Below are 16,081 nucleotides of genomic sequence, written 5' to 3'. Positions count from 1 at the left end.
TGCTGTTAATATTTCAAAGCATTTTTACAAATGTATAGGGTAATGTAAGTACTTTTGAGATGCTCCTTTGATTCATAATCCTGATTTAAAAGGCATTTAAAAACATTTTTTGTTTTTTTCCTGATTTAATTTTGATTTGATTATAATAAATTATGTTCTTTTTTGCTGTTCTGAATGTGTATTCCTAAAGAATTCAGGACTGTTTATTTTAAAATAATACACCAACAAACACTTTTTAATTATTATGTTCACTTTAACTCTTTAATTGGGGTGATCTTTAATTTTTATTGTGTACATGTATGTTATGGCAAAATTTTAACTATACAAGTGAGCATGTGAAGGACTGCATTTTTTATGTATAATATCATGGGTGTGGTTTATGAGGCAGTGTGAAGAGAAACATATGTCTGTACGGTCTTAACCAGTATTTATGGGTACTTGCAAGCCAGCAAGAAAAAAGCTGCTACAGCTAAAGGAATTTCTTTTGTTCACTTTGGAACACCATACTTCTTAGAATACATACTTCTAATATCCACTGTACGGAATCATACAAAGACCAACAAAATTACAAACAAAAGGTCATAAAGCGATAATAATTACATGGATCAATTTATACAAGAATGAAAACCCAATATTTGCTTTATTGTTTGAGCTTAGTTGAAAGTTTAAACATTTTTTTCTTAGTAATAATTCATAATATAAAGGTCACTGGAAATGTGCAAAAAAGTTGAACTTTTACCAAGTTTTAATCACATGTTGAACTCTATGGTTGTAGATAGGTCAATGGCTTGGATCGGTATTATTCATCTGTAAGTTTAAGACTATGACACAGATGGGGTTGTTACAGGAAGATGAGTGAATTTCTAAAAATGAGTCTAGTGCCCACTCCTTCTTTGCCCGTTGTGTCAGCTTGGATGACACTAGAAATTAAATTAAATCCCACCCCCGTAGATATTTTTGTTTGTTTCCTCACAGTCATTGTGGTCACCTGCACCCATTTTGCTGTTCCAGGTGGGTTCAGTGTTACATTTGAGGAATACTAGAATGATATGTCATATGCCCCCCTCTACAGATAGATGTATGATGCTTAGAATATTGGTTTCATCTTTAACCCTTTGCAGAGAAGGTTTTTTGAAATGTGTTTTCAAAATACTACCTTGTGTTCTAGAACTCCATTGCTTTCAACTACCAGTAGTGAATGTTACATGAGCATTAGAATGTTCTGTTAAGAACATGTTAATCACCTATTTGTGATATTACACCTGAAAGGGTTAACTGTAACTGAAACACTGGTGATTTTCATGCTGCTGGTTCTTATGGGTGTGATGGTGAAAGGTGAACGCCACAAACAAACACAACCCCAGCTCCCTGCTTTTCCAACATTGATTTATTTCTGTCATTAAAAATCTGCCTGCCTGCTTGTTACAGAATGTACACAATGAAAGAAAAGGTGTTGAGTTTGTGTTTTAATGCATTTCATTCCAAAATAAATACGAGTCCTGTGATTCAATATCGAACGTCCATCATTTGGAGGGAAAGTGAGCCGTCAATTCCAGGGACATAAATTTGGCTCGTTACAGAAACTCCACCCCTTTCAGGACTTTATTTTACTCTTAATTGCATAATGGACCCTCCATTTCCTGCATAATCCTGTCACTGAGGATCACCTAATCAACTACAATTTTGCCCCCTGAACGTATCTATTTTTTCTCTACCTTTCCATTAGTGAATAAATACATTATTCTCAAAAGACAAGACTTAAATGCTCTACCATCTACTTCACTGTGCGTGATATCATATTCTTTCAAATATTTGCACTTTAGTTTCCACAGAGTACTGAAGATTCTATACTGTATGCCTCCACACTTTAGTGTACTATATTAAGCTTTAAACAGAAAAGTGAGAAATGGATTCAGGACACATTTAGTTTATGTTGTTAATACGTAACACCTTTTCTACCTGACCAATTAGGCTAATTAAGCTGCAGTATGTCAAACGCCCCCACCCATATCATTGTCAACTGGAAAAGATTTGATGTCTTTCTTTCTATTTTAAATTCATAGCCTGTTTATGACTAAATAAAATATGTCAGATATATAACAGCAACAATCAAGGTCGTTTTTGGCATGATATTGAACTGTTTGTGCACCCCTCCAACCAATGTATAATATTAATGATGAAATGGTACAGTATTTTACATGATTCCGGTTTTTAACTACTGTACTGAGGGTGGTCATATGCATCGCACCACCTGGTGGACTGTACTGGTAACTACATTACTGCAGTATTTCAAGTATCATTGTGAATTCAATAGCTAACTACACTGCCCCTGCACTGCAGGAGCATGGGTGTCCAGTCCATGAACGACAGACAGAGAAAGAGAGGTTGTAAAACTTCATTACATGGCAGAAGGTCACATGAAAGTTAACAAGTAATAAAAAGAAAGTTTTGTATGCAGGTAAGGGGAGCGGCAGCACAATATTCAGGAGCAAAGCAGAAACCAGAGGGCAGGTAGGAGGGGATTCCTGATGGGGGTCAGGGGTCAGGGGTCACAGGTTCTGGCAACACTGCAGTTTGTTGCCCCTTTGCCCGTCAGTGGTGGGCGGAACGCTGATGTCCACTACATTGTTGCCTGGAGACTCATCGTGCGCCGACCGGTCAGCGATCTGCTTCTGTGACACGATGCGGTAAATCTCTGCAGCGGAAATAAGCGCCTCGGTCAGTGACAGCAGGAATAAACAACAGGTTATTACACACTGACACGAGTCGGCAAAAGATAAGACACAACAAGCGTTCCACATGAAGCCCTAAAATGAACCTAATATGTGTTATAAACCTAATATGACCTAATGCCTTATAACTGAATATGCACAGAATTCACATAGCTTTGTACAATGTATTATTAACAGCAAGCTCCACACATGCTATCGAGCCATTAGTGCTCTGTATTTCTGTAGCAGACACTTAGCAAGTCAGAACTGCAGCATGAATAAACTATTACTGAGATCAGATCTCAGATGCGTCCATTATTCCCACATGACTTCCGTACCTGTGAGAATGTTTTTGAAAGCCTCTTCTACGTTGGTTGAGTCCAGCGCTGAGGTCTCGATAAAGGAAAGGTTATTCTTCTCTGGAGATGGAAAAGGAAAGACAGCGTGAGGTAATCAGACAGTCGGGCCGTGCTGGTGACTGATGTTAAGCCGCAGCGTGCCCAGTAAGGCGCTTTACCCGCGAAGGCGCGCGCCTCGTCGGTGGGCACTGCCCTCAGGTGGCGCAGGTCGCTCTTGTTGCCCACCAGCATGATGACGATGTTGTTGTCAGCGTGATCCCGCAGCTCCTTCAGCCAGCGCTCCACGTTCTCATAGGTCAGGTGCTTGGCGATGTCATACACCAGTAGGGCCCCCACCGCCCCCCGGTAGTACCTGATAGAAACAGCACAGGTCACACACTGGAGGATTCATTCCTATACCCCCCCTGCTAGTTACACTAAAGATTCAACTCCTGAGAGGGAAGAGGGAAGGACTTCAGGGAGATGGGGAGCCCCAGGCCTCACAATGCACTACAACACACAACTTATGTCAAAGGATACACACCTTTATTTACTTATTCATCATCACTGAGCAACATAAGTGTTCCTTGGCAGGAGAGTGAAGCTTTATTAACACCAGATGAGGTGGGGCTAAAGAGGTGGCTTAAACAATTCAGTGGTGATTCCACTCCTTAAGGTCTCCCCGAGGCCTCACTCTCCCATCCTTATTAGACATACAGTATGCTAGCAATAGCCAAATTTAACGTGTGACGGTTTCAATATTTACAGACAAAATTGAGCTTCCAACTGCTTAACTGCCGAAACCAGTACTGAATTTTTTTAAATGTAGCAACTGGATTTTGTTAAAGTGCTGCCGTTGTTTTGGAGAAAACTTGTTTGTCAAAGGTGGCATTTGAGGACTTCATTCTGGCAGCTGTGCATTGTCACTAATCACTGTAGCGTGTACATCGGCCGATATGAGGGGTAAAGTCAATAGGATAAGCCACCAGGTTGAGTTTAAGCATTTGAATCTTAGATATTGTGCAGCACAACTCCCATGAACATTCTTGTGGGAATTTTAACATTCTCATGTATAAATTCCCACAATTGTATATATTATTGTGGATTTAAATCTATGTGATGGCTGTTTATCCATACCTAGTTACATACTCATTTCACACCGAGTCTCTGGAACTTAAAAAAAAAAAAATACATTTCAACATGAGGTAAATAGTGCAGATTTTTAAAAACCAACCCTAATGATGATAAGTCATTCTCTGCATCCCGAAAGATTGCACACCATTTTGAGACCCTTTTTCCTCCTAGGGTAAGGTGAGGTGATTTCCCGGAACGCTCTTAGGCCCTCTTTGCCCTCCCGCTGATGTCACTTCCTCCCTTCCTGCCCCAGCTGCCCGCACTCACGCTGAGGTGATGGCTCTGTAGCGCTCCTGTCCCGCTGTGTCCCAGATCTGAGCCTTTATCGTCTTCCCGTCCACCTGGATGCTGCGGGTGGCGAACTCCACACCGATGGTGCTCTTGCTTTCCAGGTTGAATTCGTTCCGTGTGAATCGGGACAGCAGGTTACTCTTCCCCACACCAGAGTCTCCAATCAGCACCACTGTCATGATCACACATAGTTAAGATGTACAGGTACATGCACTGAAATCTTATTACTTTACCCTACCTCAATTATTATTCAGTTAGGCATCAATTTCTTAACACATTGTGGCTTATTACGGTTTCAAAATTGCGGATGGAATGGAGCACAAAAGTAATTTTCAACACACTGAAAGAACATTCAGAGCAACAAAAAAAAGTATTGTGGATTTCCAGGTCAAATACTTTACTTTCTTATATACATGCAAGTTCATAATCGGAATATATTGTAGACTTAGTCCTTACACAGAAAGAATGCGATGAAGCTACTTCATTCCAAAATAGGTATGTGCACATAAATGAGCATGGATATTCTGGCAAGTGCGGCGCAATAAAAGTGAGGCTGCAGGGACGGAAAATGTTATTGTCCTGTCCCGTCAGAGGAAATATAGCCGAACTTTGTCCCCCTGGATACGCTGCAGGAAGCTGATAACCTGTACAATTGGAAATCTGAGTCGACGGTTTTGGGCCTCTTTCCCTTTCTGTTGCCACAGTGATATCAAAGTGGCAAGACCGGATACCGGTTTATTTTGCCGTTATGCGTCACTATGCAATGGAAGTTTAGGAAAAGAGGCCCGATACAGCAGCAATTTCATATAAAACGATTTAATTGTTTAAGATAACATGATGACAAACATCTAATGAATTATGACGCACTCTGGTTGGTGGTAGAACGCGTTGGTTTACGAGCAGTGATTGTTATAGCAAATATTATTTAGATTAATTCCATGTTACAGAAGCAAATTATATGATAGATATACTGCTTTTATGTGTAGCATCGAAACCACAATAAGCCATTGCCTATAATTCCTGTCACACATTGTGCATTGATAAAACGCTAGCTTACTGTTGTCAACTAAAAGAAAGTAACAAAACGTTCATCTAAATGTAAAAATACGTCATAATTTGACAGTACAAAACTGCTGAAAGCACTAATTTACAATACAACTGCAGCTTATCATATTTTACATAGCCAAAAATAGAACAGTTGTCTTTGGATGAATCTGTTTGACATTATATATCTAATCCAAAACACGTGCAGATTTTGTTTCTGCTGGCTTGATACTGGCTAGATTCCCACAGTTGCGGATGTTAAAATCATATATGACAGTTCCTTGAAGAAGCATATTTTCTATTAGTTAGCTTGATAGCTAGTAATGCAACACTGAAACATGGCTGGCTAGCTATAAGTGTATTATAAAATATGCGACAAAAAGAAACGACAGCACACAGACTGGATGCCAACAACATGTATGAGAATATTTCTTACTAATCGGAATCATGAAGCGAGATACGCATTAAGCAATACAATGCAAGAAAACTCATTGCTAGCTAGCTAAATACGTAGAATCGTCGATAGCTAGCGCTACTTTACCTTTGAACAAGAAATCGTACTCATCATCTCTGTTCCCCATGGTTTGTATAAGAAAACCGCCCTAAACGACAAACCGCTAAAAACGAAGCCCACTTTATTTTGTATTTCTGATCTCGCCAGCGGAGTCCTGCCGCAAGTCTTTTTTTCTACCAATGTGAGAGACAATGCGCTAGCTGTCACACAGATCCGACCGCAGGAAGAAGGGATCTTCCTGACTCTGCAGAAGGGGAGGAGTCCCTTGCGCTCCCATACCATGCACACGATGGTGCTAATGGCATTCCGTTACAGTAAATTCGAGGGATATAGTGGATAAGAGATTATGCTTATTTTTTTGGTACATGGAATTCGAAATTTCCGAAAGATAATCAGACATCTGTATTCAACGGGCCAACGTTAGCACGACAGTCCGAATTGTGGAGGAGTACGTCATTATTTGTCGATTTTGCTTCATATTCTAGCCAAGTAGACTAACGACGTTAAACGACAAACGGAATAATTAGCTAGCTAACTGCAGTTGTTCCGTAACAGACACACTGAATTAGTAAGCTTTCTACCCAACCTGTAAGGTACTTGGTAACGCCAGTGGGATGTCAGAAAACCAACTTGTGAACGTCTACATAATAAATTCTCAATAATTAAATAGCGGGTCTAGTCTAAGTAACGTTAGCTAGACTAACGTTATTAGAAAGGTAGCGAGGCGGTAAAGATGACAAATGCAGCTAATAAGTCAGAATGTTACTGAAATAGCTAAACAGAGTGTAGTTGCTACCTATTATTGTTGTTATTACATTTGCTATGTTATAATAAGCAGGTCACTTGGCTGAAATCATATAGACCGTAGAAAAGGGCTCAAATCGGCTCAAATGCACCACCATTCAGTGGACGAACGTGACGCTGGTTCGTGTTGTCATGGTAACGGTTTCACATAGCTCTATTGTTAGGGATGGGGGTTACTTTCTCCAAAACTATTTCGCTTAAATCAACATACGAACTGGTAGAATTACATAGAACTACTTGCTCACTTATTAATCTGTTTATATATCGAACAGCTCTACCAATATTTGTTTCTACAATCAGCTTCTACCTTTTTCTTAGTTAGCTAGCCAGGTGGCGTCAGAAAAAATCCCAGCATTCTCCGCGTCGATAAAAGCCCAAAGGCTTCCTGCCCGCCATTTCACTTTTGGGTAGCTAGTTAGCAAGCGGCTTCGTTTGTGGTAGTTTTCCTTGTGAACGATTATATCTCTCGTCGTTGAATTAAAAAGCAAATAATAAACATCAATAGTTTAATTTATATTAAAACATTTGTTTATTAAGACAATTAGAAACTGAACGTTAACAAGCGACTACATTTTTAATTGAAGAACGTAACTAAATAGAAGCTGCGCCAAAATGTCGACTGATGGCGTTGACAAACCAGGCCTGGGGTAAGTTTCTCGTGTTCATTGTTTGCCGAATAGCTTGTTACCTTGGGTACGTGTTTTGCTGCGATTGTGATAAAATTCACTTTAGTCAGCTGTTTATATGGCTAAATTACTAACGTTGGCTAATATAGTCGTCCATATCATATAAAATGGTCGGTTAACGTTAACTTGACTGTTTGTACTGCGTAGATGCCGATTTGGATGTTTGCTAGCTAGATGCGACTGCTGTTAGCTAACGTTAGCTACCGCTGAGGTTGTATGGGGTTTCTTTAAGTCGCCAGCTAAATCGGCAAACGTTATTCTCCTGGTTGTGTAGCAGACCCTAGTTACTGCATGGGGTGGTTAGAACGTCAGCTAAGGTATTTTGCTAGTTAATTAGCTGGTCTAACATTACGGGCTGCTTTGTTGATACAAATATAATATTAATTATAGTAGACTACTAATCTTGTGTAAAATGTGTGCAACCATGTACCGCCTGGCTATCCAACCAAAGGTGACCACATGAATGGGATTTGTTGGTTTGAACAATGGACGTACCTTGTGTTAGCAAGGCTACACTGAGGTAGTCGCATGGTGGATTGGGTCGTCGTAACCCTGACCCATTTTTTTTTTGGAGGGAGGGGTCATGTGAGGTTGCTAATGTAATGGGGCGGAGCCGAGTGGCTCCTTTGCGAATGTTGAAACCGCCTTGTGAATCTTTATGCAATCGAGGATTACCTGTTTATTATTCTCCATTTTATTTAAAGCGAAGTGAACGGCAAGCCCACACACCAAAGCAGGAAGGAGCGGCCCCAGAAGCGCGGAGGCGGTCGCTTTGAGCCCTATGGCAACCCATCCAAACGATATCGTGTGTTTGTCAGCAACATACCTTTTGATGTGAAATGGCAAGCTCTCAAGGACCTGATGAAAGAAAAAGGTAACACATTTGAGCCAGCTGGGGGTGACTGCACTTATGTTCAGGAATCATTTGGGAGTTTTTAACTTCTTAATGATATTTTGGGGACCCATCCCACTATATCTATTTATTCCCTTCAATTATTTCTAGGTAGATGCCCCTGGTGTAAAGTGAATATGGGTTTTGACATTGTACTGTGAATCCTCTTTAGAAGGATTTTTTTTTACTGTAATTTGTCTTCCTTACTTTCTTTAGTAGCAAGTTTTCTGGCTGTATTCCTCACACAGAGTTGTGTGACTGTGGTTATCTATACCTAATGTATAGATGGGTCAACTAATACCTTGAACTGATGTTGAAAATGTGATTGCGGTTCTTCGTGTTTATCGTTCACACTTTTGCCCTGTTGCATTTTGATTGTGGTGTTTTGGGTTCATGGAGGGTTCATTTTGGCGGTGAAGATTTTTTTAAAATCGGGAATATGGCCTTGAGTGTCATTGCCTCCAGGTGTCTCACCAGTAATTTATTGGGGTGACATTCATGCCTCATGATTGAGATGTGCCCGTTTACATGGTGTAGAAAAAATGCGTATTTCATGTGGTGGCTGGCCCTAAGTACAAGTTGGTCTGTCTGCAGTGCTGCCTAACACAATATTGAGCAGCACGTTTAGCGTTGTAATGCACTGCTAATTTAATGTAAACACATTGCCCAAGTTGTGCATCTATACTTGCTGCACTTGTAGTGCGCCTGTCTGTTGTAAAATGAAATGTCAGCGACACTGCTGGTCACAATGCAACAGCTTTGATTTTGAAATGGTGCATTGGCTTGTTTGCTCTCGACAGTGATACTTTGCACATTGCAAAAGAAATTCTCCAAAGATTTTGGAGGAATTTGTTGTATAGTGCACTGTGCAGCATTTGTATGAATTCTGTAGTATTAAATTGCATTCTCTTTTTTAGGTTGGGCACAGCATACGTTTACTGATGTCTCAGCAGAAACGTGCCTCATGACTTACATTTTATGGTGCTGGGTATTTCTTTGGGTGCAGGTCTACAAAGTAAAGCTGCCTCTTATTCTTGTCCTTGTTTTAGCTTTGGAATTGTCCGTCTAGCTCACTGCAGGATTGTTTGCGGTTGGCTAAGGTTGACCCTGCATTAATGTTTCAAAGTAAATCGAGAATTAGTAGGCCCATGATTGATGGCTTTGCATTCATCGGCCACTTTAAACAGACTTTAAAATTACTTCAGAACTGAATAAACATTGGCTGAAGTGGTGCAGTGATCTCTTAAGTTGCTGCTTGTTTCGTATTAAGCTGTGAATCGAAGAAAGGTTGTTCATTTGATCTCGTTGAACATGTTGTAGTTTTGGGTTGTAATTGGGTTGATTGTAGCATACATGCCATGGTTCCTAGAACCATGAACTTGTCCTTTGGGCTGGCCTATGGAAGGGGATTCAGTCCACTGAAGACTCGGTCTGCAGTTTTTCCTTAATTGCACTTGATCATGGCATTAACAAGGTCCAATTCCACAAGGACAGGTGAAGAAGGCAAAGATGTAAGCTTTCTTCTTGTAGACCTGTACTAGCATTGTGTGGCTGAGGGGCTGTAGGCAGCCCTGGGCTTGCTGGTCGAGGCTATGGCCACACCTGGCCGTATATGTGTGTTCTAAACCCCATTGTTTTCTTGGCTTTTCTCCCTTGGTCTGTGTCGTCTGGAATCTGATTTGTAGTGGGTGAGGTAACTTACGTGGAACACTTAACGGACGCGGAAGGCAAATCGAGGGTAAGTGCAAGAGACGAATCCTTGTTCGACGCTTGAGTTTCCTTTTCTCCCAGCTTGACGTTTTTTTCAAACCTATTGATCATGGAACAGTTCATGGGTGTAGCTCCAGAAGGCATCGTTCATACCGTATTTGGCACCGTGAAGTACGGTAGTGATAGATGAGGGGGCGGTGGTATCTTTTTGGACCGCGGAGTCAATTTGGTTTTGAACAGCGCGTCACAAATGACTTGCAGTTAGCAGAGGTCCCATTTCATTGTTGGCCTTTCGTCTGGAACTTGGACTCTGAAGTGGGTACAATCCTCCAGACATGGTGGTTCAGTGGTTTTTTTATTTTTTTAAAGCTGGCTTTAAAATCGTTGAGGTTGTACAGGTGCACGTTTCCAATTCAACTACTGTGCCTGTATCTACTATGTAATAAATATTCAGATGTGTGTTCTCGTGGGAAGCTGATTCGGGTCGGTATGTAATTCGTTCCTTATGCTCGTTGTAGTATTGTGGCATTAGGCAAGTCTGGGTACTTGCTGTGGTTTATCCATTGTTATTGCTGATCTCCAGTTTGATAGTCCTGTGGAAAATGTACTTGTGGTTCTTAAATAAGTGTAGACAACCTAGATGGAATAAATTAAAGCTTATGATACATCTGTTCTATACCTAATGTGTAAATTATAACTAATGCTTTCTAAGATTTAATCAACCTGTTTTAATCTGTAACTGCTGTTTTGTCTTCCATTGCCCCGGAATGGTGTCTTCAATGAATGAAGGGTTGTGCGTAAGTATCCCTTTACTCTACTCAGCTTGAATTAAATTTTTGATTTCTCAGGATAAGCATGGTGTGTAACAAAGCGCTTCCTGTGACCGTTCTGCAGGGTTGTTGAGTTTAGGACTGAAGAGCTGATGAAGGCTGCTGTGGAGAAGGTCAATAAGCACAACCTCAATGGGAGGCCTCTTAAAGTGAAAGAGGTAGGTGGCCTAGTCATATTTATGCTCAGGCATCTTCAACCTGTTTTATGTAGGAATTATCCTGCTGCGTACAATCAGTGGCTGTAAATTCTGTCTCTATTGATACACATGTCTCTGAGAAATCTTTAACTCCTGCCATAAATGTAGAGCTGCCCTGGAGATCTACTGTCCTACAGATTTATATTTTGACATCTGTTTCCAGGGTTTTCTCTAGGTTTTCAGAGGGCTTAGGTGCTCTCAACTACATTTTGGAACATTTTTTTAAATATGAAAAACACTTTGACCAGCAGTTTTCATCAGAAAAAGACATAAGCCTAACTTTGTTTAGCTACCAAGCCACATTAGATACTAAGGTTAGTTCAGTCGAGGTATCTTTATGTAACGTCAACTAAGTGGCTTCGCTGGCTAACGTAACTTAATTCAGTAGATGAACATCTATGTAAGTTAGCTAGGTTAGCAATTTCTTTATTTGTAAAATAGGCTACATTATCTTCTCTGCTATCGCTATTGTTAACATCCAGAAGAATTACTCCCTAACAAAGAAACTTTATACTTCATTTATTCTTTGTTGAGGCTTACCTTATCGATGGCTTGCAACTTGCTTATCCGAGTCGATGGTTGTAACTACCATCCCGAGTTGACGATACAGAGAAATATCCAATCACCTGTTTGATTAGCTTGGCAATGAGCATCTGTCACACACCAATCACACTGCTTAAGGCGCTCCGCAAAAACACTTAGACACTGCTCCTATGCCTTTCTATGGTGGGGAAAACCCTGCCTGTTTCTACTAATTAGCGGCTCAAGATCTCTTGCTGTTGGCTGAGTTGTGCTTTGTTAGGGTTGGTGTGTGGATCTCCAGTGTTGACCAATCCTGTGTTGGTGGCAGGCTCACTGATCTGCAGATTACAGTTTTCTGTTCTGTGGATGGTGCTCTTATTTCTTCTCCCTCTCCTACCTGCAGGACCCGGATGGAGAGTTTGCTCGGCGTGCTGCCCAGCGGGCGCAGGGAGGCGGGGGGCCCCCTGGCGGGATGGCCATGGGAATGGGCATGGGCCCGGGCCCCGGTGCCCCTCCTCCCCCCATGGTCAACATTCCCCCCAGCCTCATGGACAACCCCAACATCCCCAGCGAGATCATCCACGGCCTTCAAGCTGGCAAGATTGGGAGCACGGTTTTTGTTGCCAATGTACGACAATGTGTACTTAATGACATTGCTATGCATTTAGGGTTTTTTTTTTTTTTTTCCAGATTTTGAAATAGGTTCCCTTCAGTAGGTGGCAGTTGCTTGTAATTTTAAAACTTCTCATCTGTCTGGATTTGGGGCAGTGTTTTTGTTTACAGATAATAATTTTGGTCATTGTGGAACAGCCTAAATGTGCTCAGATGAATGTGCAAATATTTAGTTGGCAGTGGTCTTCTGATTGTACAAATGGTACATGGGCTTAGTCCTCTGGCAGTTCATTTGCATCTTTTATCCCCAGAGCAGTTTCATTTTTGTATGAGGGAAAAAGTGGAGAGTAGTTTGGCTTTTTGTTGTGTGTGCATTAACATAAGTAACATGAGCCCAACTGTGTTGTCAATTGATGTGGAATTTCTTGATTACAGCTGGACTACAAGGTTGGCTGGAAGAAGCTGAAGGAGGTGTTCAGCATGGCTGGTGTTGTACTGCGTGCTGAATTACTGGAGGACAAGGATGGAAAAAGCAGGGGAATGGCCACAGTGACCTTTGACCTGCCCATTGAAGCTGTGCAAGCAGTCTGTATCCTTTTATCATGTCTGATGTCATGCTGGTGGAGTATTGTCCATCAAATCTTCCATTCAGTTGCATTGATTTTGATTAATTGAAAGCTTTTTTCCAATGAACTTTCCTTAATGATGGCTTAGCTATGTTCAACGGTCAGCTCCTGTTTAACAGGGTCATGCATGTTAAACTGGTAAGTAGCTCCTGCTTGACCATAAGATTTATCCTCATTTCTTGGTGGATTTTTCAATGATTTAAGACTTGCCTGCTTCCTGACAGGATGAAAAATCTGCACCAAAAGAAGACTTTGGGCCCCCTGAGGGACCTTCTTCTCTCCCCCGTAAGTTTTTTATTTTTTATTTTCTTCTTCCTTCTGTCGAATGAATAGTTTGCGTGCGCAGTAAGTCTGCACACTTGGCCGTGGTCTTCATAAAATCTTTTTAACGGCCGCATCTTTTGTCCTAGGTGGTTTAAGTGGCATTGGGCTCGGACTGGGGCCTGGTGGCCAGCCCATTGATAGGCACCAGATAAACAGAGGTGGCAGTGGTGCTGGAGGAATGGGCAACATGGGGCCTGGAGGTGAGGAACTTGGCTTTTGAGTTTCTCAGGCAATGCACATGAATTGGTTTGCCAGTGCACTTTTGACGCAAGTGTCTTTTCTTGCAGGAATGGATGGTATGGGCTTTGGTGGCATGGGCAGAATGGGGGGAGGTATGTGTTCAAATGGAAAACTAAATACAATACTGTAAAGCAGGAGTGGTCAGTCTCCATGTAAACTTACTTTTGTACCCACTGAATCCTTTTTGGTTTTTGCAGGGATGGATAATTATCGTGGTGGAATGAACAACATGGACCACTTTGGACCCTCAGGAATGGGCAGGATGAATGGTAAGTCCCAGAACATCTGAAGACCTGTCCCCCCCTTTCTCCACTTAGGACCTGTACTGTCTCCCGTTCTCTGTACGAATACATGAAACTTGTTTATTGTCAGATGTGGACCGTGGAATTGGTGGTGGCTTTGACCGTGAATTTGGCCGGAATGACATGGGCATGCAACGACGTAGTTTTGGGGACTCAAGTGAAAGGGGAATAGGTTTGTATTTTGTACTATATTAGGATTGAGTTCATTCACTGTGTCCCTGCTGCTTTTACCAATCCTTTGTGCATATCTTTCTCTCTCTCTCTCTCACACACACACTCACACACTCACTTGCCCACGCTCGCACATTCATAAACCCCCCTGGTTTGTTTTGCAGGTAGCTCAATGGGCATGGATCGAATGAGCTCCAGCATGGATGGCATGGGCTCCGGTGTAGGCCGCATGTCAGGAATGGACCGCATGGGGATGGACCGGATGGACCACATGTCTGACCTGGACAGGATGGGTCCTGGCTATGACCGTATGGGGTCTGGGCTGGACAGGCTGGGGCCCAGTGTCGACCGCCTGGGAACCAGCCTGGACCGCATGACCTCCAACGTCGACCGGCTTGGCCAAGCCAGCTTCGACCGCCTGGGCCCATCCAGTTTGGACCGCATGAGCGCCGGGATGGACTTCATGTCCCCGATGGGCATGGACAGGATGGGCTCGGGCCTGGACCGAATGGGCTCCAACTTCAACCGCGCCGGGTCCGCTGGCATCGACCGCTTCCCCAGTGCCGGGATGGACCGCATGGGCTCCACCATGGACCGCATGGGCCCCTCGATGGACCGCATGGGCCCTGCCCGTGTGGGGGGCCAGTTCGACAGGCCTGCTGAGATGGAGCGTGGAAACTTTGGGAGCCCCTTTGGTGGAGCAGGAGCAGGTGGGCCAGGGGCAGGTGCCAATCCCAGGAAAGGCTGCCAGATCTTTGTCAGAAATGTGAGTACAAGTTCATTTGAGCCCCCAATATAATGCTAGAATTTTTGATAAGAATATGGGGGAGTGGGACAGACACTCATTTTGCTATACAACTTAAGTTTATCAGTGTGCCTTAAACTTGATGTCTTCCTTGCAAAGTACATAGTTTAAAAAAAAAAATCTTTTTTGCATCCTGTGGAGTAATGTGTGTGTCTCTCTCTTTGCTTTGTAGCTCCCCTTTGATTTCACCTGGCAGATGCTGAAGGATACCTTCAACTCCTGTGGTAAGAACATTTATCCATGAAATCTTGCGTTTCTGAATGTTAGTTTGCCTTCTGTACGCAGGGTTACAGCATGGCTGCGCTGTAGGATATTTTTAATGCCTTTATTTCTCTTTGCAGGCATTGTCCAGTATGCCGATGTCAAAATGGAGAATGGCAAGTCAAAGGGCTGCGGTGTGGTCCGTTTTGAGAACCCAGAGACCGCCGAGAGGGCCTGCCGGACCATGAACGGCTACAGGTTGAATGGGAGAGAGATCGACGTCAGGATCGACAGAAATGCCTAATCCCCTTCATGACAGAAATTCCTGTTGTCTTCCCCATACCATCTGTTCCCATGTTTTTTTAGGCATTTGAGTTTTGCAAGGAATATGTACTTTTTGTTTTTGCTTGCTCGAGTTTTTAGTGACCAAATCTTATTTTACTTTTCTTTTTTTTCTTTTTTTAAACCTCAACACTTTGAATTAATTTCATTGCCTTTCCTATGTAAGGTGTTTTGATAATAAATACCAGTGTATGAAGTCTTCCGTCTTGGGCCATTCTTTTGAATTCTTTTCAATTTTATTGGTTAGGCATGCTCAAACAGACATAAACCCTCATACACATTGAGGCCAAAAGTCACATTTGGCTTTTACTTTCCGCCAGGATATGAATCCCCTCAAAACATAATTACAGAAGCTTCAAATGATACCAGTGTATCCAATGATAGCATTTCATGTTTTGCGGAGTAATTGTTTTGGGAAAGCTCGCCAATGTCATTAAAGTTTCTCTGTATTTGCACCATGTTTATCCAGGTCCTCACGACCTACAAGCACATTTCTTTTCAAATTTGACGTGATAAATATGAGTATTGTTTTAAGGTAATATTAATGCACGATTTATGTGTTTTGCGAGCTGCGAATGTTATCACTCATGTGACTAGCACATCAGTGTGACAATTGTTAGCGATTATGATAGTTGTGCAATTTGTTATCGCTGACTAGTTGGACAGCAAAGCATTTGTAAAAGTTATGTAATTCACCCTTTCAAACCCAAATAAAGTTGCCATAAAAACATACGCAAAGGGTAGGTTAAATCGTATCAGTCCAAAAAACGCACACGACAGTGCCC

At 42.1% G+C, this 16,081-nt stretch overlaps 2 protein-coding genes across 4 annotated transcripts; one reads left to right on the top strand and one right to left on the bottom strand.

Moving 5' to 3' along the window:
- Positions 1-1,368: 1,368 nt before the first annotated feature.
- On the bottom strand, positions 1,369-6,283 carry LOC118224508 (ras-related protein Rab-11B-like). The gene is made up of 5 exons (XM_035411976.1): positions 6,060-6,283; positions 4,451-4,646; positions 3,229-3,422; positions 3,050-3,130; positions 1,369-2,695 (listed from the first exon to the last, which is right to left on the bottom strand). The coding sequence occupies exons 1-5, from the start codon at positions 6,097-6,099 to the stop codon at positions 2,550-2,552; spliced, it is 657 nt and encodes a 218-aa protein (XP_035267867.1). The 5' UTR covers positions 6,100-6,283; the 3' UTR covers positions 1,369-2,549.
- A 927-nt stretch (positions 6,284-7,210) lies between these two features.
- hnrnpm (heterogeneous nuclear ribonucleoprotein M) lies at positions 7,211-15,502 on the top strand. 3 transcript variants are annotated; one of them, XM_035411972.1, is made up of 16 exons: positions 7,212-7,483; positions 8,227-8,396; positions 10,100-10,152; positions 10,914-10,921; positions 11,019-11,112; positions 12,077-12,301; positions 12,721-12,874; positions 13,000-13,049; positions 13,136-13,196; positions 13,322-13,435; positions 13,523-13,567; positions 13,673-13,744; positions 13,848-13,949; positions 14,113-14,714; positions 14,926-14,977; positions 15,095-15,502. In XM_035411972.1, exons 1-16 carry the CDS (start codon positions 7,449-7,451, stop codon positions 15,256-15,258), a joined length of 2,001 nt encoding a protein of 666 aa, XP_035267863.1. In that variant the 5' UTR covers positions 7,212-7,448; the 3' UTR covers positions 15,259-15,502. The 3 variants fall into 3 exon arrangements, with proteins under 3 accessions (XP_035267864.1, XP_035267863.1, XP_035267865.1); XM_035411973.1 differs by lacking the exon at positions 13,848-13,949 and having other exon boundaries at positions 7,211-7,483; XM_035411974.1 differs by lacking the exons at positions 7,212-7,483; positions 10,100-10,152 and having other exon boundaries at positions 8,263-8,396.
- The last annotated feature ends 579 nt before the right edge of the window (positions 15,503-16,081 follow it).

Source organism: Anguilla anguilla, chromosome 4 (genome assembly GCF_013347855.1).
Source record: "Anguilla anguilla isolate fAngAng1 chromosome 4, fAngAng1.pri, whole genome shotgun sequence".
NCBI classification, from domain to species: domain Eukaryota; kingdom Metazoa; phylum Chordata; class Actinopteri; order Anguilliformes; family Anguillidae; genus Anguilla; species Anguilla anguilla.
Note: the sequence above shows the minus strand (reverse complement) of the source record. Positions and strands in the feature narration are given on the sequence as shown.

Excerpts from the sequence above, each read along its gene's own strand:
- LOC118224508 (XM_035411976.1), bottom strand. The coding sequence starts at position 6,099 with ATGGGGAACAGAGATGATGAGTACGATTTCTTGTTCAAAG. Across the intron at positions 4,647-6,059 it reads GTACGATTTCTTGTTCAAAG|TGGTGCTGATTGGAGACTCT; the intron begins GTAAAGTAGCGC and ends TGATCATGACAG. Across the intron at positions 2,696-3,049 it reads TTTCAAAAACATTCTCACAG|AGATTTACCGCATCGTGTCA; the intron begins GTACGGAAGTCA and ends TTTCCGCTGCAG.
- hnrnpm (XM_035411972.1), top strand. The coding sequence starts at position 7,449 with ATGTCGACTGATGGCGTTGACAAACCAGGCCTGGG. Across the intron at positions 13,050-13,135 it reads GGGTCATGCATGTTAAACTG|GATGAAAAATCTGCACCAAA; the intron begins GTAAGTAGCTCC and ends GCTTCCTGACAG. Across the intron at positions 13,950-14,112 it reads CTCAAGTGAAAGGGGAATAG|GTAGCTCAATGGGCATGGAT; the intron begins GTTTGTATTTTG and ends TTTGTTTTGCAG.